The sequence below is a fragment of the Geotrypetes seraphini genome, chromosome 3 (assembly GCF_902459505.1).
Source record: "Geotrypetes seraphini chromosome 3, aGeoSer1.1, whole genome shotgun sequence".
Classification (NCBI taxonomy): domain Eukaryota; kingdom Metazoa; phylum Chordata; class Amphibia; order Gymnophiona; family Dermophiidae; genus Geotrypetes; species Geotrypetes seraphini.
Window position 1 is genome coordinate 108,977,784 of NC_047086.1, and position 27,987 is coordinate 109,005,770.

General features: G+C 42.8%; 1 protein-coding gene across 3 annotated transcripts in view; it reads right to left on the reverse strand.

The window, feature by feature from the left end:
• Window positions 1-27,987, reverse strand: part of ATAD2B (ATPase family AAA domain containing 2B) — a 528,611-nt gene that overhangs the window by 345,897 nt on the left and 154,727 nt on the right. For all 3 annotated transcript variants that reach the window (XM_033936345.1, XM_033936343.1, XM_033936342.1), the window contains exons 9-10: window positions 22,698-22,799; window positions 13,918-14,029 (exon numbers count right to left, since the gene is read on the reverse strand). In XM_033936345.1, coding sequence (XP_033792236.1) covers window positions 13,918-14,029; window positions 22,698-22,799 — 214 coding nt within the window. The remainder of the gene's footprint in view (window positions 1-13,917; window positions 14,030-22,697; window positions 22,800-27,987) is intronic.

Here is a 27,987-nt window from a genome sequence, read left to right on the forward strand (position 1 = left end):
CAATTTTTTCAATCGTGGCTGCCTGAACACCTTGGCCTGGAGACCTCGGCAACAACCTTTATGTGCAAACGAGCACATAGGCTGGGAACTACCTCGGGGTCTAACCCAAAGCCTAGAGCGGCTATTGCCAGGTATGTGAACTGAAGGGAGAAAGAACTACTCTTAAAAGCCTATCGTTCGGCAGCCTGATGTATGAGGGGAAGCGGCTGCTCCTCTTCAATGACTACGCTGCACGTGTTTCTTCTCAACTCATTGTGGGGGGTGACTTTAACATCACAGCAGATCCATCGATGGACTGCAGACCGGGGAGGGTTTGCCCGGGGGACCATGGAGCCAAGGGGGTTAATTTTTTGATGGATCAGTTGCATCTGTTGGATCTGTGGCAGACTATGCACCCTACTGAGCACACATACACTTTTTACTCCCACCCTCATGACGTCTATGCCCGTCTAAATTATTTTCTGGCAGCGCCCTCTCTGTTTTCGCAGATAGTGTTTCTATTGAAGATGTTCCTTTATCGGATTATTCCCCGCTGATACTGTCAGTTCGGCTTACGAAGAATCCCTCGCAACGGGGATGGCGGTTCCCGAGCCATCTGTACAGAGATATAGAGTTCCGTAGGTACCTCAGGGAACACTGGCAGGAGTATTGTCGTACTAATGCGACGCCTGACGTTGACCCGGTGGTATTTTGGGAAGCATCTAAGGTGGTACTCAGGGGATACATTATTGCCTACGTGTCTCGGGCAAGGCGGCGGCAGGATGCAGACCTTTTGCGGCTCTCTGGGGAGTTGCAGACCCTGAGACGGAGACATGTCGCTAGCTACGCTCTCTGTGGAGGATAAGCATCGTCTGTGGGATGTCCGTTCCCATCTGGAGGTCATTTTGAGTCAGCGGGCCAATAGGGATATTTATTTCCAATGTTATCAATGGCATCGCTGGGGGGGGGGGGGGGAGACAGGACGGCTTTTGGCCAATCTCGTGCATCCTCCACAAAAACAACAGGTCATTCTGTCTATTAAGATAGTGGGGGGCAGTCTTTATACAGGAGCGGAGGAAATTCAGTCCCAATTTGTGAAATACTATGAGAACCTTTATTCGCACCGAGAGTCGTCAGAGCAAGATCGAACAGATTTTTTCAGGAATTTAGCTTTACCTCAAGTGAACACTGACCAACTTGAACTTCTGAACGCACCAATTATGGTAGAGGAAATTCAGGCGGGTATTAAAGCTTTGAAACTCATGAAAGCACCAGGCCCTGATGGGTTTGGGCCCAAATACTATAAGATGGTGGCGGATTTGACCCCTCCTGCGTTGGGGGCTGCTTATAATATGATGCATTTAGGACAGGGTTTGGGACTGAGAAATATGGCCCATGTGGTGTTGCTGCCTAAACCGGGGAAGGATCCTACCCAGGTGGGATCGTACCACCCGATCTCTCTGCTCAATCAGGATGTTAAACTCTTAGCTGCTATATTAGCCCGCCGTTTGAATGCCGTTCTCCCTCTATTAATCCATGAAGATCAGGTGGGCTTTATTCCTAGCCGGTACACTTCCATGAACCTTTTTCGGGCCCTGATGGCATTGCACTCGAGAAGGGGGACAGGGAGCAAATCGACTATAGTAGGTCTAGACATGGAAAAGACATTTGATAGTATATCCTGGCAATACTTATTCTGGGTTCTGCAGCAATATGGCTTTGATGGCCACTTTCATGAATGGCTTCGTAGTTTATATCTTAGCCCGCAGGCGTGCTTGCTGGTGAATGGGGGCCTTACCAATCCTTTCCCGCTGGGCAGAGGTACTAGACAGGGATGTCCCCTTTCCCCTTTACTCTTTATGCTAGCCCTCGAACCCTTGGTGGTAAAGCTTCGAACTGATCCTTCCATCAGGGGAATTCGGATAGGAGATAGAGAAAGTCGGATAAATCTTTTTGCAGATGACATCTTGCTATATCTTGATAATCCAACCGAAGATCTGGAGTGAGCACTTGAGATGGTCCAAACTTTTGGCAACTTCTCCGGTCTGCGAATTAATTGTGCCAAGTCCGAGTTGTTGCCCCTGGATGCTACTCACAAGGAGGCCTGGCATTCAGCTCTCTCTATACCACCTGTCGAAGGGCCGCTGCGGTATCTCGGAGTGTATTTGAGCCCCGATTTGTCCCTCATGTATCGGTATAATGTCCGACGCCCTCTTGAGCAAATCGCGGCTCATTGTGACCGAAGGCGGGAGCTACCATTAGGCCTGTGGGGTAGAGTAGCTTTAACTAAAATGGTTCTCTTGCCGAAACTTCTGTATCCGTTACAGACTCTCCCTGTATGGCTCTCCGCCCGGGATGTGAAGGTTTTTCGCTCCATTATTTCTACTTTCATTTGGCGCCACAAGAGGGCTCGCATTAGTTATACTAAGTTGATGCTGGATAGCTCACGGAGCGGATTGAACCTCCCAGATATCAGACTTTATAACGTAGAGGCTCTGTTTCGCTTTATCCATGAGGGCTGGACGGGACATTACAAATATGCTCCTTGGAGGTGGCTCACTTCCAGGTGTGCGCCGCACTCCTTTTTGGCTTTGTTACACTGGCAGCCATTAGCGGTCCCGGGGAGTTCCCCGAAAATGCGTCTTCTCCAACCGATTTGGCTAGCATGGAGGTGGTGGAGGAGACAACAGCGGAAAACACCTGCTGCGTCGGGGATGCTGCCCTTGTGCGGTAATCTTGGCTTCATTCCGGGGATGGGTCCTTCTCAAATTCAGGTATGGGAGCAGCTGGGGTGTAGGACATTGAGAGATGTTTGGGAAGGGGGTGGTGGGGGTGTATTTCCCACATTTACCAAGATCCAGCAGCGGTGGAATCTGCCCTAGAACCAATTTTGGGCGTACCTTCAGGTCCGCCACTATTATACTATGCTACAATAGAGATGGGGGGGGGGGACGCTTGGCTCTGTGGTCCTCTGGATGCACAATTCTTTCTGGTCCCTCCTGCCCAGAATAAACTCTCTACGTGGTGTCATCTGCTATGGGCGACTTTGTCTCTGGGTCCCATTGATGGAATGGCCTCCAAGTGGTGGGGGGAGATGGGTTTCCAAGGAGATCGGAGAGAGTTCCTTGATTTCTTTGGATAAATTAGATTCATGGGAAGATCCTCCGACCTCCAGGAGATGCAGTTCAAGATATTACACAGGGCGTATATCTCTAGGAAGCACGAAGCGCGTATGGGTCTCTGGGAGGGGATATTTGCACCAAGTGTCGTTGCTCCTCGGGGACTTTGGTCCATCATTTTCTGGAATGCCTGTCCACTGAATTGTGGTTGCATGTTCTCCCTTTTTTTTTTTTTTAGCAGATCGGGGATTGTCCTATTCCCCGTGACTATGGCATGCTCTTATTGGGAGATCAACAGGTTTTGGAGGATTCCGGTTTCTTGGGTCCTCAGCGGAAATTTCTTTATTTAGCCGTCCTCTTGGTGAAAAAAAATCCTCTTGCAATATTGGGTGTCTGACCAATCAGCTTCCTTTACTCATTGGCTTCATCGGGTTGCACAAGTAACCCTCTTTGAAATCCAACGAACTCCCGGGGGGGGAGGGGGGCGGATAGCCCATCGATGCTATGTGGGGCTTTGGAAAGCAGCTTTGTTATTATGTCCCGGGGATTCGATGGCACAGGTGGACAATCCCTCTTGATTACAATTATAATATATATATTTTTTTTTCTACTACAACTTTTGCTACTTTTTTCTATTTTTTCTGGTTTCCCTTTCTCTTTCTTTCTTCCCGTTTCGGGGGCATTAAGTGCGATTCCCACATGAGGGGTGAGTGCTTGAGTGTGTGTGATGGTGTGTCTGTGGAGTGTTTGTTGAGTTTTGTATGGTGTGTTTGGAGTTAGCACATGTGTAGTATAAATGGAGGGTTTGCTTTTGTTTTTTCTATGAAAAATTTGCAGATTGCGACTGTAGTGTATGGCGATATTCCATTTCTTTATTTCTTTTCTGTATACTGCCAGTTACATTTACTACTCAGTTTTGTCATTATTCTGGGCCTTGTGTCCTTGCCATGTTGAATTTCTGTACACTCTGTGTTGCACTTGCTAATAAAAATTATTTTTAAAAAAAATAAAAAATCAATCAAAGGGAATTATGCTGGTATAAGATCATGACTCCATACACACACATTCCATGTTTTTGCACCATTTATTTATTTATACATTTCTTGTTGGAGAGCATTTAAGCTTTGCCTCTGATGCACACAAGTGTTGGTTTTCAACTTAAAGCCAGCTTTTCACTTTAATGCCAGCGAACCAATAGGAATCACAAAGAGAGTTTAAACTACGATGCCAGCAGACCTCTTTGCAGCGTGGGCATTGAGCACTAGATGTGCTGGCTTGAAAGTAAGTTGAATCGAACTGCAACATAACTTTAAAGTTGTTCTTTTTTTCTGTTTTTGTTCTGTAACTCTCTTTGTTATTCAGAATGATGAGATGCTTTTATCCTGCAGACACTTCCTCCCAATCCCTGAAGAAGAGGGAGTAGGGAATTGAAGCCTGCATTGAGCCACAGACAAGATCTGACAGCACAGCGTCTATTCAGCTATTCAGAGCTACAGATAAGTTTTCCTGCTACACTGTTACAATGTTTCTTATTGCTCCCTAATAACAATTGGGAAGAATTTGTTTCAAGTAGAGGAGGTAACAGTATCTAGTAATATGAACATCTGAATAGCACTTTTGAATTGAAAAAGCACTTACAGCTCAACAATCTGTTTTGACTGCAGTATTTGGTTTTCTAACAGCACTTCAAAGCACTGAACTGAACTGCATTCATTGACATATATGTTTTAACTGCTAAGAGTGGCCAGACTTTTTTTGGAATAATGCATTTATTTATGTTAAATTTAGAACATCAGCTGCAACACTGGTAGGAAGGAGGTTTTTTGACAGTGACATTATTTAACCCTTTCCGTCTGGAGAGAGGTTTTCCCTGACGGAGATCTGAGGCTTTTCCTCTTGAAACAAGTGTTTATATGCTGCATGTTCGATTCCGATATTTATCTATCCGCTATTTTTTGTCATTAAATAGTGGGGTTCCCCAGGGATCTGTGCTGGGACAGCTGCTTTTTAATATATTTATCGATTATCTAGAGATGGGAATAACTAGTGAGATAATTAAATTTGCTGATGACACAAAGTTGTTAAATAACAAGAGGATTGTGAAAAATTGCAAGAGGACCTTGTAAGGCTGGAAGACTGGGCAACAAAATGACAAATGACATTTAATGTGAACAAATGCAAAAGTGATACATGTGGGAAAGAGCAACACAAACTATAGCTACGTAATGCAAGGTTCTATGTTAGGAGTTCCTGCCCATGAAAAGAATCTAGATGTCGTTGTTGAGGATATGTTGAAACCCTTAGCTCAATGTGCTCTGACGGTGGCTAAGAAAGCAAATAGAATGTTAGGAATTATCAGGAAAGAAATGGAAAACAAAGATGAAAATGTTATAATGTCCTTGTATTGCTCTAAGGTACAGCCACACCTCGAATACTGTGTGCAATTCTGGTCGCCATATCTCAAAAAAGATATAGCAGATTTCAAAAAGGTACAGAGAAGGCCAACGAAAATGATAAGAGATAGAACGACTTCTCTATGAGGAAAGGCTAAAGCAGCTAGGGCTCTTCAGCTTGGAGAAGAGACAGCTCAGGGTGATATGATAGACATTTATAAAATACTGAGTGGGGTAGAAAGGGTAGACGTGAATCACTTGTTTACTCTTTCCAAAAATACCAAGACCAGGGGTCATGCGATGAAGCTACTAACAAACCAGAGAAAATATTTCTTCACATTAATATAATTACTGGAGTTCATTGTCGGAGAATGTGGTGAAATCAGTTAGCTTAGCACAGTTTAAAAAAGGTTTGGCTAATTTCCTAAAAGGGAAGTTCATAGGCTACTACTGAGATGGTTTGGGAAAATCCACTGCTTATTCTTAGGATAAGCAGCATACAATCTGTTTTATTACTTGGAACCTGGGTTGGCCACAGTAGGAAACAGGATACTGGGCTTCATGGACCTTCAGTCTGTCCCAAGTATGGCAATTCTTATGTTCATGTGATCGGATCTGTCAGGATTGCTTAATGTCCTCCTAAATCCCATGTACCTCTTCCTATAATTTAGCAAACCTGGTGTGACATTCCTGTATCAACAGAGACCCCTTCATTCTCTTCATACTTCACATGGTCATCCTCCTCCCAACTCCATTCTTGCTACCACCATCTTTTTTTCTTGTTCACTGTTCCGAGTCCAGGTTGCAACAGGAGTCATCCTCTGCACTGTAGCTGTACTTTTCCAACATTCTCCTTGATGCCATAATTTGTGGTAAACACCTTAATTCACACTTTGGGAAATTAAAGGAATGTTCAATATTACATCACTGCAACAGAGAGTTCCTCTCTCAAGCTGCCATCCCTCCCGATGTCTTTGTTGGTTGGGGCACTCGATAAGAGATTCATGAGCCTATCCACTCAGTTACAAACACTTACACAAACTTTGAGGTAAAACATAAGACCTCAGAAACAGAGGACATACTAAAGCAGGCCCAAAGGCAACTAGAGGTATTGAGAAAGACTGAGCACTACTATCCTTAGTTTTCATAAGTTGCTCTCCAATCCTTGGCCTGCTTATCTAACTTTGTTACTCTATCTTCCTTCATACATGCTGTGCTTTTCTTAAGCAGCACTACATGCTTTCTCTCCTCCATCACAACTCAAGACTCAATATTTCATGTGATATGCCTTTTTGCTAGCTTGGTCCTCATTTACTGAATTCCTTCCCACTGGATATTACGTTAGAACCCTTCTATCAGAAGTTCAAAAGAAATCAGTCAAGACAATTATTTAAATCTCACATACAGATAAACTCGATCTTCTATACTCTCTTTCACTTAGCGGCTTTCACTCACTCACCGGGTCCCCTTCCTCCTTAGTTATGTTTGTCTTCTGTAGTCTTATGTCTTGTGTTTTGTATGCCCCCATGGTAATCTTGATGTTTTGTTTTTGATGTTGTTTCTTTTAATTTTGGTTGTGCTTGGCTGCATCCTGGTGTGATTAGAGGTATATTAAGCCTTAAAAATAAAGAACAAAATTGATGATATTGAAAATAGATCACATCGAGGTAACATAAGATTTGTGCATCTTTCTAAATCTCTGATGGGGTTTCCTGAACAGCTGGTGGAATGGTTGAAACCAAACACTAATGTGGGTAAACTGCAGGTTGAGAGGACACACTGTACATGCAAAATAGTGACTAGATTAGGCCATGAGTAATCATCAGCAAAACCCTAAATTGTGTTCACAAGATGGCCCTCCTATGAATGAATAAAAAGAATAACCTGAGCTACGACAAGCAGATCTATATATTTCAGGAGCACTTGGCATGAATATCGGTGAAACAACAGGAATTAGGGCCTGTGTGCACCAAGTTGTCACTTCAGAAGATCCAGTTCACCTTGCTTTAACTAGCCATTCTATGTATAAAGGAGAGATAAATGTTTGTGCTAAAGTGGCAGAGGAAGTACTAGCCAAGATAGCAGCTGGCAGATGAGAAGAGACGCAGATCTTGCCTATACAGTGGCAAGCAGTTGCAAGATGAATTAAAAGCATGAGGTCCACATTATAAGTAGATGTGTTAGCCAAGTTAGGACTGATACATGAAGCCCTGGTCTGCTCTTTTTGGATTAAGTCAGTCATCAATTAAGAAGAAGAGATTATTGGATTTTTTTTCTGTCAGATTTTGGATACTTGATTACTCTTGCTAAAAATACTGGATATAAATGTATCTTCAGGAGAACTTTTTCACCAACCTAACTTTCTCTGTTGCAGGGGACACAGACAATTTGCATTACTTGTACTAAATGCACTAATTCATGCTAGGTGTGCCCATGAATAGAACTGCATCTTTATAAGGTTTTCTATACTACATGAGTCAGCTTAAAATGTATGTCTAACAAATCAAGTTTGTTTGAAATTTCTTGCTGTTGCCAGTTGGATATACGTGTCTAGAATGAATGCGATTCATGTAAATGGAAAAATGTTACCAAAGGAAAACGTGTGTGTTTTGGAATGAGCAGTTGTTTCAGAGGGTGGAGCTGATCTAACGCACCAACCAGAATCTCTGGGCACTAGCAGGCAGCCATTTTTTTACATGATTGGAGTATTTGGTAGAAGGGTAATAAAAGCCTTTTTTTGTAAGGTGAGAGATGTGGATTGAAAGGGATGCACCCCATGAAAAAAAGACTATACTCACCTGCTACATATCCACACTACTATGTCACAAATAGATTACACCAGACAACCTGATTTTTGTTTCCATGTGTGTTTTTATAGATGTTTGGATGTTGATCACAGAAATCATATCAAAGCTTTTCTATTACAAATGGTTTTCCAGAAATTTCCAGATATTTGTCATGACACATGTGCATTAACATGACATCACTAGTAAATGAACATCGTTCAGTATAAATATATTAATGATGTCATTTAGCCCTTAGTTCAGTAAACAAGCTAAGAAGCCAACTAGAGGTTGGAGTGAGGGTTGTGAAAATATTAGCCTGATGTCCCTGGATAACACCTGTTACAGGTAAGTAACTGTGCTTTATCCCAAGACAAAAAGACAGCATATTCTCACATGTGGAACTCTCTCCTACATTGCTGTTTTAATATATTTTTACTTTTCCATAAATTTTGTGCCACTTAATACTGTGTGCTGGTACTCTTTTTCTCTTTCTCACATGATTGCTCCTAACATGATTGCTGCCAGTACAACGTACGTTGCAGTTTCGATTGTGTTTGGCATCTCATTTTGTAAGTTTACTCCCAAACAAGGTTTTATTTAGTTCATACATATATGTATGGGAAGGAGGAAGGAAGGAAAGAAAGAAAGAAAGGAAAGAATAAAAATATTTTTTTGGCTATTGGCTGAGTAAATGTATTTTTTGTTCTAGTCTCTTATACTTTTTTTTTTTTTTTTTTAATCAGCTGGATGATCTCAGTGCTGGTATGTTCAGTTTCACTTTCCGCCTTTTCTGTTTTGCTACTTGAGACCTGAGTTGGCAACAGGATACTGGACATAATGGACCTTCTGTCTTTCCCAGTATGACAATTCTTATGTTCTTATGTTATGTTTTCTATGATACATCTTTTCACACTTCATTCCTTTTTAGATGACTGCATCCTTTTATCTACTGTCACTTTTGGTTTTCTCAACAACAGAAATTTTTGCATTCAAACTTAGTCACTTTTAAGAATTACAGTGTTCCTCTGCGAATTCACGGTTCGCGGACTCACTAACTTGCGGTATGCTCCGACCGCCTCTTCCTGTTACTATAAAGTCAGGTTACACCAATCAGGAGCTGCGTGTCAAAGCAGTTCCTGATTGGTGTAGCCTGATTTTAGTAACAGGAAGAGGCGGTCAGAGCATACCGTGAATGATTTTCTGCACTTGCTGGCGCCCCAGCTGCCCTCTCCTGCCTCTTGACAGGCGCAAAAACCGCATTTGCGGTTTTTCAAAATTCACGGGTGTTCCTGGAACTGAACCTCCGTGAATTTTGGGGAAGTACTGTACTCTCATAGGGTATCATTTTATGAACCATTTTGTTTACATAATTAGTTTTATCGGTATTTTTTGAACACCACTATGTGTTACATTCTCCTCGCCTTTTTATAAACTCACATTCACTATTGTGACACACACACATTTATTTTATTTCTTATATTTATCTTTATTTGTGTCTATGATACATGTTTTTATAGGTCCCCTGATGAAGGCAGCATTATATGCCGAAACACGGACCGTGTAGAGTCCATGTCATCTATACAACCATCTTGCCGCTGTACCACAAGTTAGCTGATGCAATATACTGTATTTGGGTCATCATTTTTCTCTACTACCATATATCTAGGTGGAAGTCCTCATATGCGGATGACCAATTAATTCTTATGCAGACTGGTACAAAATTGGGACGTTGTTTCAGTTTCCAGATACTATTGTTTTTATGGCTTAATATTTATGCTTCTTATATTGTTAATAAACCCGTAAGTGTCCAGTTTATCTACTCCACTTTGCTGGGTTTTTTCTGGTATTTTGTAGATGATGGGCTGATGCTAATGGAACTGAGGTCTATATGCACTAAGAGGATCAGTAAGACCATGTGGGTCTGCAGCAATCCAATTTTGTGGCCAATTCAGAAAGAGCTATTGATGCACTAAAAAGATTGCATACAAATGATTCACATGGATGTTCATCATAATCCCAAACTCTGGCATCCGATGATCGCTGTGAGAGCGACTCTCACACATGAGCAGAGCCGGCAGGGGAAGCCCAAACAGCTAAGAGGCAGAAGAAAGCCTCCTGCAACTCAACTATTTGGGCAGGAAACTTTTTTTTTAATGGGCACAGATGCTGTGTGTTTTGCACATGGCAGGAGGAAGTGGGCATTCCTCCTGCTGTTTTGCTGCCAAGGGAGGGAGGGGGGAGTCCCCATGACAGGAAAGAGTGGGCATCCCTCCTGCCATTTTTGCAGGCGCGGTGGGGTGCAGTTCATGGTGCCGGTTCATCGGGAAGAGCTGTCATTGGCCGGGGGGGGGTGCTTTTTTCTCTCTTTTTTTAATGGGACAGATATTAAGTGTTATATTCACACCATCTGTGCCCATTAAAAAAATGGTTAGACAGGTAAGCGACTGATCTTGACCAGTCACTTTTTTTGGTTGGATTGCTAAAAGTGATCACATTTTTAGTGCATCGAGAAGCCATGTTAGAGCATCAATCGCTCTACTAGTTTACATGGCAATTTAATATTAGTCAGCTTATTTGCATGGTCAGCTTGGAGAATGAGTGATTATGCCGAAAACCAAGAGGTGAGCCATTTTCTGTATCGGGTCAGCAAATGCGATCATCACTAAAGTTGTTAAAACAGGTTTAGCAACGATCATTGGCTTTAGTGCATCTAGGCCCGAGTCTTTACAGGTAGCCTTTTCAGGAACTGGAGGGCTTTAGGAAGCTTAAATTTGCAAAAAACTGAAACTCTCCCCTTCGGGGGATGCTGACCCAGAGATTGGGGGCCCCATTTTGGGGGGATTCAAAGAGATATTTAGTATCTACCTTCCAAGAGATCTGTCTTATAACAAACCAACATTCAGGCCTTACTACACAAATCGGGCATTCTAAAAGTCTGGACTTCCCTGCTATTAACTCTGAACTGATGAAGAGCATAGTTTCATATGGTTTTATTCCACAAATGGTATTTCAAAGCCTAACTTAACTCTGCAACAACTCCAATGCCCCTTGGATAAAGGGGAACTGTCTTTTCTAGATTTTTTTTCTGCTATAACATTGCCTGCAATATAAGCCATTTAATAGACTGGATATTCTCTTTTCATATACACCACTTGAAACAGAACAAGATGGTTCAATCCATTAGATCTCAGAAATGTGTTACATGCCCCATAATCACATTTGCCACATTATACTTTAGATTTGCATTAGTGAACCCTTTAAAGAAAACCTCGGTATGCCGCAATTCGGCTACTGAAAAACCTTGGTTCTTTCAATCTCATCACCCCACAACTAAATGAACTACACTGGCGACCCATAGGGAAACGGATCATCTTCAACAATTGACTATTGCCTTCAAGCGCTTCCACAACAGGGCCACTCAATACATAACTGAAAAACTCCCGATCTATCAACCGATCAGACCGCTCAGATCACATCACGAAAGCCAACTGTGCATTCCACTAGCGCACCAGCTCCATCTGGAAACTGCCTGGAAACAATCCTTTCTTCATACCGTGGCAAAACTGTGGAACCAGCTCCCCCCAAACATCCCCCCCAGAAGACTTACTACCTTTCCAGAAAGTGGTAAAAACCATCTTGTTCTCAAACCAGGGCACTCCTGGACTGACACCTTAAAGACCAAGCCCTAACAGCATACTGCTAGTAACAAGGTACGGATATTCCCTCTTCCATCATAGCTATTGACCTGAATACATTGACCTGGCCTCGGTGCTATTGACCTGAATATATGACACGATCTTAATCCAGAGAGCAACAAGAAGAGGCACTGGAGATGTCACAACCAACTAATGGTCACGAGTCTTTTATTTAAAGTAAAACATCTAAAACATAGTCCCAACTAGGATCCAAATTTCGGTGACTACGTTGCCTTTCTCGGGGGACAGTAGTGAGCTTATGACACTGCGAACGTATGAACGTGTCGGCATCTCTACTTTGTGAAGTAATCAATATACAATTTGGACGTTATATAGAGAAAGCTTCCACAATAACACAGTTATAACACATACTATAAAAACAGAAGAAGCCAAGTGCTAGAATTAATTAATTTATCAAATCTATTCATTAAATCATACCCAATTTTTGCCATCAATATATTTTATAAATATGCTGATTCCCCACTCTCACAAAACATACAACATTACAATTTACAACCTCATGTTGCAGCCCGGGTATACACCTGTGCTGCAAAAAAAACCTAGAACATCAGTCCCTCGATATCCAATCTTTAAAAGTCAATCCAATGAAAATATCACTGTTAATCTTCTACTCCGCGGACTTAACTCCTGTGGTATTTATAAAATCGTGCCGCTTTGGGTTCGCCTCCAAAAACAACTGATACTCAGCCAGCCCAACACAATCTTGTGTATACACCCCTGATGCTTTGCTCCTTTTACTGTGAATGCCCCTCTGTCCTCTCACCTCCCAGCAATAAACTATGTACGTACTATTATGCATGTACCTCTAAAACACTATGATTATATCGTCTCAACCCTACAGTATATACAATGTACCTTTATTCCTGTACCCCAATCAATGTAAATGTACTACTGTAACCCGTTCTGGGCTTATGGGTAGGACGGGATATAAAATTGAAAGAAATAAAGTAATAAAATAAATAAAGAAGGGCTTACCCTCTACCTAGTAATGGTAAGCACTAATTGCACTAAGGTGAACCCTTACACAGTTGATTTTAGACCAGAATCAGAGAGAAGTAGAAGATATTCAAGCACATTTCGTGTAGGGCAAGAAAGAGGATCAAGCGTCTTGCCCTCACACCAAACATTTTCCATAGTGGAATCTTTCCTGGAAGCCTACAGAATCCTGGAGACACCCTCATGCAGTTAAAGGAAAGCAAGTTCTATGCTCTCAACATCTAAGCCATGAGGGCCAGGGACTGGAGAATGGGATGCAGAAGAGACCCCTCATTCAGTATGATTAGAGTAAGAAAACTGTCCAATCTCCCTGGTTCTTTTGGAGGACAAATCCAGAAGAAGAGGGAATCACAACTGCCTTGGCCAGTAAGGCACAATGAGTCGTCCTACTTGAATTTCAGCCAAGTCTCCCTTATGAAAGGAATCAGAGGCCGGGAGCCACGAAAAAAAATAAAAGGAAAGATAAGCACCAAAAATAAGAAAAATCTTGTACTACTAACAGAAATAGAGAAGAGGCAGGAAGGCAAAAAGTAAAATAAAGATCACAACTTGCTATCACAATGAAAGACATGTCTCTTCAGTTCCACAAAGAAAGTGAACTGCAGGACCTGCACAACTCGACCAGGTGGGAAAGCACTTGTACATGTGTAGTATAGGCCTACCAACGGCTTCTGTAATACTTTGGGAACACTGGATAGCATCCACACTGGGTCCGTTGGAAGATATCACCCACTTGTGAGAAACCTATCACCTGCATACCTGTGGAGAATTTATTTTTTTTGTGCATAATGTCCTGGCACTGAAACAAGGCATTACATGTCTTCTTTGTATAAAACCACAGAAGTTCAGAACTGGGCATCATAAGGCACTTTCCTATTTTGGGTAGTTCGTTTTATGAAAATGATAAAAAAATCTCAATATAACCTACCGATGTGTCCAATATCATTGGATCTACATCAGCCAAACTCGCACCAACTTTTACTCGTTCCCGAAGTATTCCACTTGCTAAATCTTCTGATCTGAAGTTCATAGGTAGACATCTGTTGGCACAAAGACAAGTAGGACATGTATTAATTATGTGTGAAGCTGAAAAAGCACAGTTACTTACCGTAACAGGTGTTATCCAGGGACAGCAGGCAGATATTCCCACACATGGGTGATGTCACCGACAGAGCCCCGGTACGGACTCTTGAAAAGTGAATCGTAACTTTAAGCTTAGAAAGTTCGCGATTAGCCCACACCACAAATGCACGAGTTAAGATAAGCCAGCTAAGAAGCCAACCAGAGGAGGTGGGTGGGTTGTGAGAATATCTGCTTGCCGTTCATTCAAGATAATGAGGGGAATAAACTTAGTAGATAAAGACAGGTTGTTCACCCTCTCCAAGGTAGGGAGAACGAGAGGACACTCTCTAAAATAAAAAAGGGATAGATTCCATACGAACGTAACCAGAGAGTGGTGGAAAATTGGAACGCTCTTCCGGAGGCTGTCATAGGGGACAACACCCTCCAGGGATTCAAGACAAAGTTAGACAAGTTCCTGCTAGACCAGAACGTACGCAGGTAAGGCTAGACTAGGGCTCTGGTCCTTTACCTCAGCGCCGCCGCGGGAGCGGACTGCTGGGCACGATGGATCACTGGTCTGACCCAGCAGCGACAATTCTTATGTTCTTATGTAGCATATTCTAATCTAATCTAATCTTCCATCTGTGAGTGGCACTTACCTATACAGGCTCAATGAGATAGATCAAAGAGGAAGGGGAAAGTAGTAGGAGAAGGGGGCATGGAGAAGCAAGAGGAGGGACCTAGAAGTAAGGGGGTGCTATACAGAAATTAAGACAGTTAATTGTCAAAGAGGTGAGTCTTCAGGTTTTTTTCTGAATGTGGTGTAGTTTGTCTCTTTCTTGATGGCTTCTGGTAGGTCATTCCAGGTTTTTACACCCAGATAAGTTAGCATAGAGTAGAAAATTCACTTGTAGTGGAGGTATTTTGTGGATGGCAGGTTTAGTTGGATTCTGTTAAGGATTCTTTTTGATGTCGACCAAGCAGTAGAGAATAATTGGATGAGAGGGGCTGCTGAGTTTCCGTATAGAATCTGGTGTAGGATACATGACGATTTAAAAATTATTCGGGATGATATTGGGAGCCAGTGAAGTTGCCTGATGAAGGTTGTGAATGAATCAAATTTCTTTAATTTGTACATTAGTCTAACGGCTGTGTTCTGGATGAGTTGCAGTTTGCGGGTAAGAGTAGTATTGATGCCAAGGTAGGCGGAGTTGCAATAGTCCAGTTGAGGTAGAACCATCATCTGAACGATCAGAACAAAGTGGTGTGGGTGGAAGTATGATCTTGTGAGTCGCAGTTGACGCACAGTGTAGATGGTCTTTTTCCGAAGGTTACATATTTGTGATTCCTTTGTGAGAGTGTCGTCTAAGATGCAGCCTAGTACCTTGGTGGATTTTTCCATTATGCGAGTGATGCCCGATGGAAGAGTGAGGTTAGAAATGACATTCTGTTGTGTGGTGCGGAAACCAATACCTTTGGTCTTAGTGGCGTTCAGTTTCAGCTTGTTGTTCATTGTCCAGGTTTGAATTTTATCTATATTGTTTGAAATTTTTTCGGTAATATCAGGATGGTTATTGGTTATGGGGATGAGGAGGAGGAGGATATTGTTGGCATAAGATAGTACAGTTTCGTCTTTCATTTTGATGTGTCCCAGCGTGCTCATGAATAAATTGAATAGGATTGGGGATAATGGGGAGCCTTGTGGGATGCCACAGAATGCCTTCCAAGGGTTGGAATATGATTCTTGCCTTTTGACCAAGTATTCGTGATTTTGGGTAGTTGGTGAACCATTTCAGTACAGTTCTTGTTATTCTGATTCTGAAAGTTTGGTTAGGTGTAATTGGTGGTTCAACTGTTTGATTTTAGTGATTAGAGTGATGATGAGGAGCTCGGTGCTGTGCTTTTTTTGGAAGCCATATTGGGATATATGGAGGCAGGAGTGTTGCTCTATGTATGAGGCAAGCTGCTTGCTGACATGGGACTCAAGGATTCTCACATATGGGTGACCTCCAAGCTAACTAGAAAGGGATGGAGGGAGAATTTGCCTTTAAGAAAACAAATTTTGCAAAACTGACTGGCCGAAGTGCCCATCCCGTCTAGAAAAAATTTCCAGAGAGTAATGTGAAGTAAAGGTTTGAACTGAGGACCAGGTGGCAGCTTAGCAGATTTGTTCAATAGGAGTAGATCTGAGGAAAGCTACAGAAGCTGCCATAGCACGGACCTTATGAGCAGTGACACGGCTCTCAAGAGGCAGTCCGGTCTGAGTATAGCAGAATGAGAAACAGGCAGCCAACCAGTTGGAAATTGTCCTTTTGGTTACAGGATGACCCAACTTGTTAGGATCAAATGAGATGAAAAGTTGGGGAGATGTTCTATGAGGCTTTGTCCGATCGATGTAGTAGGCCAAAGCACGTTTACAGTCCAACATTGGCAGCACTGTTTCTCCAGGATGTGAATGAGCCTTAGGAAAAAAAACTGGAAGAATGGACTGATTGAGATGAAAATCCATAACTACTTTTGGTAGAAACTTAGGATGCGTGCATAGAACCACTTTATCATGGTGAACAACTGTGAAAGGTGGATCTGCAACCAATGCCTGTAGCTCACTTACCCTCCTGGCAGAAGTGAGCAAGATGAAAAAAAAACAAAACTTTCCAGGTGAGAAATTTGCGATGAGCTGTTGCCATTGGTTTAAATGGTGGCTTCATCAACCTGGAAAAAACTACATTAAGGTCCCAGACGACAGGTGGAGGCTTGAGAGTTGGTTTAACATTGAAAAGTCCTTTCATGAATCTGGAGACCAATGGATGAGCAGTGAGAGGCTTTCCCTCGCCTGGCATGTGAAAAAATGTAATAGCACTGAGATGGACTCTGATAGATGTAGATTTAAGACCAGAATCAGAGAGATGAAGGAGATAATCTAGGGCCAATTCCAATGACAAGGAAGCTTGATCATGATGATGATGACGGAGACACCAGGAAGAAAACAGAGTCCACTTTTGTTGATAACACTGTGAGTAGCCTTTTTCCTAGAAGCGTCAATAATAGTGCGGACAGGCTGAGAGAGATGCAATGTTGTCAACCCAAGAGATACCAAGCTGTCAGGTGTAACAATTGCAGGTTGGGATGAAGAAGAGCTCCTTGATTCTGTGTAAGCAGAGTAAGAAATATTGGAAGAAGTATGGGTTCCCAGGCGCTGGGCCACTGAGGAGATATGAGTATCATGGTGGCTGACTCCTGCTTGAGTTTGAAAAGAGTTTTCAGGATGAGAGGAGTGGAAGGGAATGAATAGAGGAACAGTTGCGTCCAATCCTGAAGAAATGCATCTGCTTCCAGGTGGTGAGGAGAGTAAAGCCTGGAGCAGAAGCAGGGTGGTTTATGATTGTGGGGAGCTGCAAATAAGTCCACCTGAGGAGTGTCCCATTGTGCAAAGATGGACTAAAGAGTTGTCGAGCTGAGGCTGGAGAATTCTGCTGAGGTTGTCTGCCAAGGAATTCTGTTCGCCCTGAATGTAAACTGCTCTGAGAAAAAGATTGCGTGTGGTCACCCACAGCCAAATCTTTTGAGCTTCCTGACAAAGGAAAAGAGAGCCCGTGCCTCCTTGCTTGTTGATGTAGTACATCGCTAGTTGATTGTCCGTGCAAAAGAGGAGAACTTGGTTGGACAGGAGATGTTGAAAAGCTTTTAGTGCATAATACATCACTCTGAGCTCCAGTAAATTGATGTGAAATTTGCATTCTTTGGAAGTACAATAACCCTGCGTTTGAAGGCCGGACATGTGCGCTTCCCAGGCGTAAGTAGAAGCATCCATCATGAGTACCTGGTGATGCTGAGGAAGATGAAGAAGACCTCTGGATAGATTGGAAGAGGTCATCCACCAGTCGAGCGACTGCAGAAGAGATGAAGTTACAGAAATATGCTGTGAGAGCGGATCTGTCGCCTGACACCATTGAGAAGCTAGGGTTCACTGAGGAGTGCAAAGATGCAATTTGGCTAGTGGGGTGACATGAACCGTGTGGCCTAGGAGAACCATCATGCGTTTTGCAGAGATTGTTTGAAGCTGAAACATCTGTTGATAGAGTTAAAGCAAGGCAGCTAGGTGATCTGGAGGAAGAAACGCCCTCATGAGAGTAGTATCCAGAATAGCACCGATGAACTGAAGACATTGAGTTGGTTGGAGGTTGGACTTTGGGAAATTGATTTCGAAACCCAAGGTTTTAAGGAAAGAAATGGTGTGAGTCATCACCAGTGTCACCTTCTAAGAAGATGAAGCCTTGATCAACCAGTCGTCCCGATAAGGAAGCACCTGAAGACCCTGAGATTGGAGGGCTTCTGCCGCCACTACAATTAAGCACTTCGTGAAGACTCTGGGAGAAGATACAAGGCCAAACGGAAGAACTTTCCACTGGTAGTGATAATGAATGATTTGAAAGTGAAGGTATCTTCTGGAAGCCGGATGAATTGGTATATGCAGATAGGTCCAGAAAGCATAGCCATTCGTTCTGAGCCAATAGGAGATAAAAGAGGGCGAGAGAGAACATTCGAAACTTCTCTTTGACACGATATTTGTTGAGAGCTCGGAGATCCAGGATGGGTCACAGTCCTCTTGTCTTTTTGGGAACCAAGAAGTATCGGGAGTAAAAACCTTGATTGTGTTGAGGAAGGAACTTCCTTAATGGCACTGAGGAGAAGGAGGGATTGAACCTTCTGGAGTAGAAGAGAGGACTGCGCTAGATTTAAAGCAGACTCTCTTAGAGGATGGTACAGTGGAAGGGTGTGAAAATGAAGAATATACCCTTGATGAATGATGTTGAGGACCCAAAGATCCAATGTAACGAGCTCCTAGCGATTGATGTGAATCTGAAGACGTCCCCCTATGGGCTGAGGCAGAGAAAGGAGCAGAGGAATGCTGTCTATGCTCTGAAGGAGCACATCAAAAAGGCTGTACAGGTTTTTCAGGAGCAGCAGGTTGTTTAGGTTGTTGATGTGGCTGTTGTCGCTGCCTACAAGGCTGAGGAGGTGCGTTGGTAAGAAACAGGCTTAAAAAGCCGAGCAGGTGGAGCCTTCTTTTTGGGCTTAACCTACACATTCCATCTGGTTTCATGAGCCAACAGCTTTTGGGTTGCAGTGTCAGTGGAGGCTCCAAAGAGCTCATCACTAAGGCATGGAGCATTGGCTAGACGGTTTTGGGGGTTAACGTCAAGGTCTGAAACACGTAACCATGTTAGACGTTTCACTGCCACCGACATAGCTGCTGCTCGAGATGAGAGTTTGAAAGTGTCATAAACAGATCTCACCATGTACTTTTGAAGTTGCAGAGAGGTAGAGACTAGAGATTGAAATTTGTTGGCTTTATGTGAAGGCATATTGTTTAAGAAGATACTTCATGTAACAGGAAAAGAAAAAGGTATAATTGGATGCTCTGTTTGCCATCATTGAGTTTTGGTACAGACGTCTGCCAAATTTGTCCATTGTCTTACTCTCTCTACCAAGAGGAACTGACACATACACACTTGCCCCAGAGGATTTCTTTAAAGTGGATTCAACCACGAGAGACTCATGGGGCAATTGAGGCTTATCAAAACCAGGCAAGGGGACCACCTTATAAAGAGATTCCAAACGTTTAGGAGCCACTGGCACAAAGAGAGGAGTCTCAAGGTTTTTATAGAAAGTTTCCCTCAGAAAGGCATGGAGTGGAAGCTTTAATATTTCCTTAGGAGGAAGATCATAATTAAGTGTTTCCAAATACTCTTTGCTGTATTTGGAATCAGCCTCCAAAGAAACTTCCAGATCATGTGCCATCTGTCTCAAAAATTTGGAAAAAGAAAGTTTTTCTGAAGGAGAAGATGCTCTAGTACAGTGGTCTCAAACTCAAACCCTTTGCAGGGCCATATTTTGGATTTGTAGGTACTTGGAGGGCCGCAGAAAAAATAGTTCATGTCTTATTAAAGAAATGACAATTTTGCATGAGGTAAAACTCTTTATAATTTATAAATCTTCTCCCCCCCTCCCACCGAAGGCCTGCATGTTCCCCCCCCCCCCTTCTTTGCAGCGTCCTCCAGCTTCCCCCCTGGCCTCCTGGTCTTAGTTTCAGCTAATTACCGCAGCCTGCAGAGAGGATCGCTGGTGCTGTAGCGTTCCTTGCAGGCTGCCATAGGCCTATGCAGCACGTTCCCTCTGCCGTGGTCCCGCCCCTCCTCTGACGTCAGGAGCAGGATTATGGCAAAGGGAACGTGCTGCTGAGGACAACGGCAGCCTGCAAGGATCACTACAGTACTGGCGATCCTCTCTGCAGGCTGCGGTAATTATCTGAAGGTAAGGGCAGGAGGCCAGAGGGGAAGCTGGAGGATGCTGCAAAGAGTGGGCAGCACTAGTACAGACCACGGGCCGCAAAATAGTGCCTGGCGGGCTGCATGTGGCCCCCAGGCCGCGAGTTTGAGACCACTGCTCTAGTAGGTGAATGACGGGGTGACCCAGAAGCAGAAGAATCCTCATCGGTAGATGGCATTTCAGGCTCAGTATCCCCCAATAAATTTGAATCTCTGAAAAGAGAATGATGGGATCGGTGTCGATGGCTCTGTGTCGAGGTCTCCAAATGTTTAGATTTATGAAAGACTTTGCCTGACTGTGCCAGAGTAGCTTCTCAAGATGTAGCCAAGGAGGACTGGTGCCAAAGTGGAATGCACGAGTCCTGCATCGAGGATGTCCACACCGGTGGAGTAGCAGTGAGAGGAGTGGTCGGTACTGTGAGCAACTCAGACCGGACCGACTCCTGCAGTCAGTGCCGTGCTTGCCAACAGGTGAGCCAGCGCCAAGAGGATAAAGTGCTCTCCTAACTCCTCCCGAAGCAGGTTGTCAATTTTCTGCTTAAGGGAGAGTGCCGGTACCGTTTGCTTCTTTTTGGTGATACGGATGGCTGGTCAACATGGTCCGGAGATGATTGGGCCGAAGAGAAGGCACTGACCGATATCTGAGCCGTGCGTTTGCGGGACTTATGCAAGGTCAGCAGGACTTGACTCACTGCAGCTTGGACTTGTATCCCGGAAGGGGTAGTGAAAGGCTTTTTAGCCAGCTTACCCAGAGACATGGTGAATTGTGACACCGGAGTCAAAGTTGGTGGATCCACCCTCGGTGTCATCTTGGGCAGTGCAGTCTTGGTTGGCGCAGATGGAGATGAATTGAGCTCCGTTTCCATTGCAGCGCCAAAGAGCTGCTTTTGTTGAAGCAACCGATTCTTAAGAATGTGCTTCTGAAGGGAAGAGCAGCGGGAGCAGGAGTCGGGATGGTGCTCGGGTCCCAGACACTGCAAGCACCAGCGGTGAGAGTCGGTGACAGAAATGGCCCGATCACAGCGACTGCACTTTTTGAAACCCGTCGGCGGGACAAGGATGGGAAGACAGTCGTTGAGAAATCAAACTCGATGGCGAAAAGAGTCCATAAGGCCACGTTGGGCAAAAGCCCACAACGGCAAAAGAAAAAAAGGGATTTTTTTTTTTTTTTTTTTAGGTTTATATGGATAAAAAAAGGAAAAACGAAAGAACTGTGACAAAAAAGTCACAATCCGCGAGAGCAGGAAGGCAAGAGAGAGAAAAAAATTAAACAGGTGTTGAAAAAAAATCTTACTAGCTCCGCAGAAACTAGAAAACTGAGGGACCACGCACCTACATTGGGCAGGAAGGCACTTGTGCATGCGCGGTGCAGATTAATCGCAAGCTTTCTAAGCTTAAAATTGCAATCACTTTTCAAGTGTTCATACTGGGGTTCCATCGGTGATGTCACCCATGTGTGAGAATATGCTGCCTGCTTGTCCTGGGATAAAATTCACATTACAAGGGACGATCTAGTATTTGATTTAATTCTAAAATTGCCATCTTTCTTTGGCCAGCATTTTCCAGATTCAATCATCAATCAGAACTATACCTGCAGGGAAGATCTTTTACTAAAGATTAGTGCACATTATCTGCCATAGGACTCATTCAATTGCTATGGGCTTTACTATATATAAGATGCACTAATCTTTAATAAAAATCTTCCTTAGTGAATTACAAGCTTTAGTGATAAATCCCCAACTCCAAAACAGAAAACTTGGTCCATGACGTTCTGCAACACACAACTTCCATCTATTATGACATCCAGTCTCATAGTTTAACACCAAACTGGTATCCCTATTACTAGATATCAACTTAGGAAAAGTTGGACCTTCAGGCTGTCTACATGTGTTTAATTTAAAGACCTTTTCCCACATCCTGTTGTTACTATTCAATGATAAGTTGAACTCATCGTCTCTGCTCAAAAAAATTAGAGGCAAACAGAGTGATGGAACTTTTGCTTTTATCATCTACTATGTTATATTGTGTCACACATTATACAAAAATTTTAATTTCATGGTCCACTCCTCCATTCCTCAAGGAAACACCTGACCTCACATTATATGCAAAACTACATCTAACACTTTCTCTATGTTCTTATTATACATTTGCCATTCAGTAAACTAAATAATGTTAATTCATTAATGATTTCAAATGCTAGTATACATATTTGCTATTTTTCGATTTCCACGATTTCTTTGAAACAGAAAATCAAGTGTACTAAATTATTTTTGTAATGCTTATTTGCTGCATTGTTCAAAGTACAATCTCTGAATACCTGTTTCTAGCTCTGGCCATGCTTTTAGATTTTCTTCTTTCAAACCGCTCTTCATCTGAAGATGAGGTTGTATCACTGCTATGGATAGCATGCTTCTTCCTCCTATTTAAAAAGAATTAATTAGAAACAGAGAAAATGTCCACAAATGTAGCCCAGTCTGCCCATCCACATCATCTCTTTCACCTCTGCTACCCCCTTTATTCCTAATACCTCTTCTTCTACTACTACTACTTATCATTTATATAGCACTGAAAAGTATATGCAGTGCTGTACATTTTGACATTTATACATGGTCCCTGCTCAAAAGAACTTACAAGTTTCAAGTTTATTAAAAGTTTGTTGTACACGCAATATCAAGTACTTCAATGCGTATGACAAATAGGGATGTTCAGCAGCCACAGGGAAACTTTCACGCGGCTGCTGTAATTGCTTTTCCTGCTCCCTATCGGCAGCGGAGATAATTTCCGGGACATGCACAGGTTGGAGGAGGGCCGAGTCACACTTCTTCGTAACTAGGGCTTATTTTCAGGGTAGGGCTTATATTAAGACCTAACCCGAAAATCATGCTAGGGCTTATTTTCGGGGAAACACAGTAGTAATAGAATTTTGGGCAGGAGATCAAGTTCAGCAATCTTTAAACATAAGTCTGGGAATGATTCAACAGGATGTGTTTCTCATTGTAGTCCGTTTTGTTTAAAGAGTGAAGTATCTGAGGTTGAAATGAGGACCAAGAAGATGATTTAAGCATAGAGGGTGAGTTTGCCATAGTGGGTGAAAGTTAGAGTAGGCAAAGTTAGATTGTTGGAGCACATTGTGTTTATATGTCTTAGTGATGGGATAGTTAACAAATTCTGTGAAACAGAACGAAGGGTCCTGTGTTGAGCGTAGGGAATGAGAAGTCTGTTAATGAATTCAGGAAGATTACCATATCAAGTTCTGAATGTTAATAATAAAATTTTATAGGTGATTCTATGCTCAACTGGCAGCCAGTGAGCTTTGATCAGTAAGGGAGATACATAATCATACTTTTTGCCTGGAAAATACTTTTTACTGATGTGTTCTGCACTATTTGTAGACATCTGATTTCTTTTTTAGTTATTCCTTTATATAGGGTGTTACAGTAATCAAGGCATGAGATCACAAGTGAGTAGATTAAGATATTTACTGATAGTGGGTTGAGGACTTTAGAAAGGGATGGAATCATATGTAGTCTATAGAAGCATTTCTGTACTACTGCGCTAATTTTGTCGTGGTAAGTAAATTTATCATCAAGAAAAACGCCTAGCAGTTTAAGAGTATGGACTCTTTGAACAGGAGTTTAATTGAACTGGCTAAAGTGAGTCCTCCTTTAATGGAGGAAGAATATCATGTTTGCTTTATTTATGTTTAAAGACAACATGTTTGCACGTAATCATGTCCTAATTTTTTCTAATTTATGATTTATGATGTTAATTTCATCTGCGTTGTCTAAATCAATGGGGTGGATCAACTGAATGTCACCACATAAGCGAGCATATAGAGAAACCAATTGACTATCCTAGAATTTAAGTGGAGCCAAAAAGATATTGAATAATAATGGGGATAGAATTGAGTCAAGGGATTACAGAGTAATTAGTGAAGGAGTCGGAACTTGTAGAATTAAGAACATAAGAATTGCCGCTACTGGGTCAGACCAGTGATCCATCGTGCTCCTGCGGCGGCCCTCTGGTCAAAAACCAGCACCCTAACTGAGACTAGCCCTACATGCGTACATTCCGGTTTAGCAGGAACTTGTCTAACTTTGTCTTCAATCCCTGGAGGGTGTTTTCCCCTATGACAGACTCTGGAAGAGCGTTCCAGCTTTCTACCACTCTCTGGGTGAAGAAGAACTTCCTTACGTTCGTCCGGAATCTATCCCCTTTCAATTTTAGAGAGTGCCCTCTCGTTCTCCATACCTTGGAGAGGGTGAACAACCTGTCTTTATCTACTATGAATGTTTCGATCATGTCCCCACTCAATCTCCTCTGTTCGAGTAAGAGGCCCAGTTTCTCTAATCTTTCACTATAGGGCAACTCCTCCAGCTCTTTCATCTTAGTTGTCCTTCTCTGGATCCCTTCAAGTAGCATCATGTCCTTCTTCATGTACGGCGACCAGTGATGGACACAGTACTCCAGGTGAGGGCGCACCATGGCCCGGTACAGCGGCATGATAACCTTCTCCGATTTGTTCGTGATCCCCTTCTTTATCATTCCTAGCATTCTGTTCGCCCTTTTCGCTGCTGCCGGACATTGCATGAACAGCTTCATCAACTTGTTGATCAGAACTTCCAAGTCTCTGTCCTGGGACGTCTCTCCAAGTACTGCTCGTACATCCTATATTCTTGCATGAGATTTTTGTTACCGACATGCATAACTTTACACTTATCCACGTTGATGCCCATTTCTCGAGCCTGATTATGTCACATTGCAGATCTTCGCAATCCCCTTGTGTCTTCACTACTCTGAATAACTTCGTATGGACCACAAATTTAATCACCTCACTCGTCATATCTATGTCCAGATCATTTATAAAGATGTTGAAGAGCACGGGTCCAAGCACCGAGCCCTGCGGCAACCCACTGGTAACGATCTTCCAGTCCGAGTATTGTCCATTTACCCTCACTCTCTGTTTGCTATGCTCCAGCCAGTTTTTAATCCACATGAGTATTTCACCCTCAATTCCACGACTCAAAGTAGTCATTCATGCGGAACCTTGTAGAACGCATTCTGAAAATCCAGATATACGTCAACTGGGTCGCCCTTGCCTATCTGCTTGTTTACTCCTTCAAGAAGTGCAGCAAGTTTGTCAAACAAGATCTGCCTTTGCTGGATCCGTGCTGGCTGGTCCTCATCAGACCGTGTCCATCAAGGTGATCAATGATGCGGTTCTTTATCAGCGCCTATACCATCTTTCCCGGTACCAAGGTCAGAATGACTGGTCTATAGTTTCCCGGGTCTCCCCTCGAACCTTTTTTGAAGATCGGCATAACATTTGCCAACTTCCAGTCCTCCGGAATATACCCCGATTTGATCGACAGATTGGCTATTAGTTGAAGCAGTTCAGCTATAGTCCCTTTCAGCTCCTTGATGACCCTTGAATGGATACCATCCGGTCCTAGGGATTTATCGCTCTTAAGCCTATCAATCTGCCTGCATACCTCTTCTAGACTGACCGTTAACCCTGTTAGTTTCCCGTTTTCACTTCCAGCATATAGCCTGATGGGTTCCGGTATGCTGTGTATATTCTCTTCGGTAAATACAGACACAAAAAATGTGTTCAGTCTGTTGGCGATTGCTTTGTCTTCCTTTAGCGCTCCCTTTATTCCTTGGTCATCCAATGGTCCCACTGATTCCTTCGTGGGTCGTTTCCCCTTAATATATCAAAAGAACGGCTTGAGGTTTTTCACCTCCTTGGCTATTTTTTCCTCATAGTCTCTTTTGGCCCCTTTTACCGCCTTATAGCACCTGCATTGATGTTGGTTGTGCTTATTCCAGTTTTCGTCAGTTTTTGATCTTTTCCATTCCTTAAACGAAGTTTTTTTTGTCTCTGATCGCTTCCTTTACCTCTACAGTGAGCCGATCAGAAAAGTAAGAGATGAACCAATCCATGACTGGGCCCAAGATTCCAATATCGAGAAGGCATTGTAATAGGAGCTTGTGCTTTTTTAGGACTTCTCTTTTTTTTTTTTTTTTAACATATCACTCCTATAAGGTTGTCATGCCTTCCTCCTCCTCTTCCCTTCACTCTATCTTGTGACTTGCCTTGGGGTTCTGTTCTATGCCCTTCTTCTTAATCTATTTATCAGTCCATTTGCTATAGTCATTCAATCTACTGGTGCGTTTTTTTCCACCTCTGTGCAGATGACATCCTTTTAATTTACTCCACAGATCAATTTTCCCCTTCCACTGGTCCGCTTCAAGATTTTCTGACTATGGTTTCTACTTGGCTTTCTAATCTTAGGTTAGTCCTGAACAAAAAGTAAACTGTTGCCTTCTTGTTTACCAGTGGTTTCATCTCCTACTCTTTCACTAAACGTTCTAGGTACCTCTATTTCATATGTTGTCTCTTTTCACTATTTAGATGTCATTCATGATTCACAGCTCGCATTTTCTCATCAAATTTCTAGCTCATGTAAAACTGGTTTCTTTATTCTTAGACAACTGCTCTCTGTTAGAAGATACTTTGATCACCGTTAACAGGTATTATCCGGAGAAAGCAGGCAGATATTTTCACATGTGGATGACATCATCCACGGAGCCCGGTAGGGACAGTGCTAAAAGTATTCTGGCACTTTAAGCATTGAGACTGCCCGCACAGCACATGCGCAAGTGCCTTCCCACCCGATGTCAGCGCGCAGTTTCTAAGTTCCGTAAGTAAGCTAAGAAGCCAACCAGGGGAGGTGGGTGGGATGTGAGAATATCTACCTGCTGTCTCCGGATAACACCTGTTACAATAAGTAACTGTACTTTATCCTAGGACAAGCAGGCAGCATATTCTCACATGTGGGACTCCCTAGCTTACTGAAAATGGTTGGAAGGAGTGTTGGCTATTATGAAGAGAATAAACGTTGCAATACTGCTTGGCCGAAACAGCCATCTTATCTGGAATAGAATTCTAGATAGCAGTAAGATGTAAAAGTGTGAATTGAAGACCAAGTAGCTGCTTTGCAAATGTCTTCAATGGGAGAAGAAAATAAGAAAGCTACTGATGTTGCCATAGCTTGGACTTTGTGTACTGTTACAACATAGCAGAAGGAAATGCAGGCCATGAACCATGTAGATATAGTCCTTTTGGTTACAGGTAGACCCAATGTGTTAGGATCAAAGGAGATGAACAGTTGTGGAGAAGTCCTGTGTGTCTTAGGACAACTAAGTATGAAGAGCTGGTTTCTCCAGGATGAGAATAAGGCTTTGGAAAAAAAACACTGGAAGTACAAAGGACTGAATGAGATGAAAATCCGTGACTACTTTTGGAAGGAATCTAGGATGAGTTCCAAGTACCACCTTGTCATGTGAAATACTGTAAAAGGTGGGTAACAAACAAGAGCCTGAAGTTCGCTCACTCGGTGAGCAGAAGGGACAGAGATTATTAAAAAGACCACTTTCCAAATGAGAAACTTTAGATGAATAGATGCCATTGGTTCAAATGGTGGCTTCATTTGCATGGATAGGACCACATTAAAATCCCAAACAACTGGAGGTGGTTTCAATGGAGGTTTGGAATTGAAAAGTTCTTTCATAAACTAGAAGACAAGTGGATGAGCAGTGAGAGG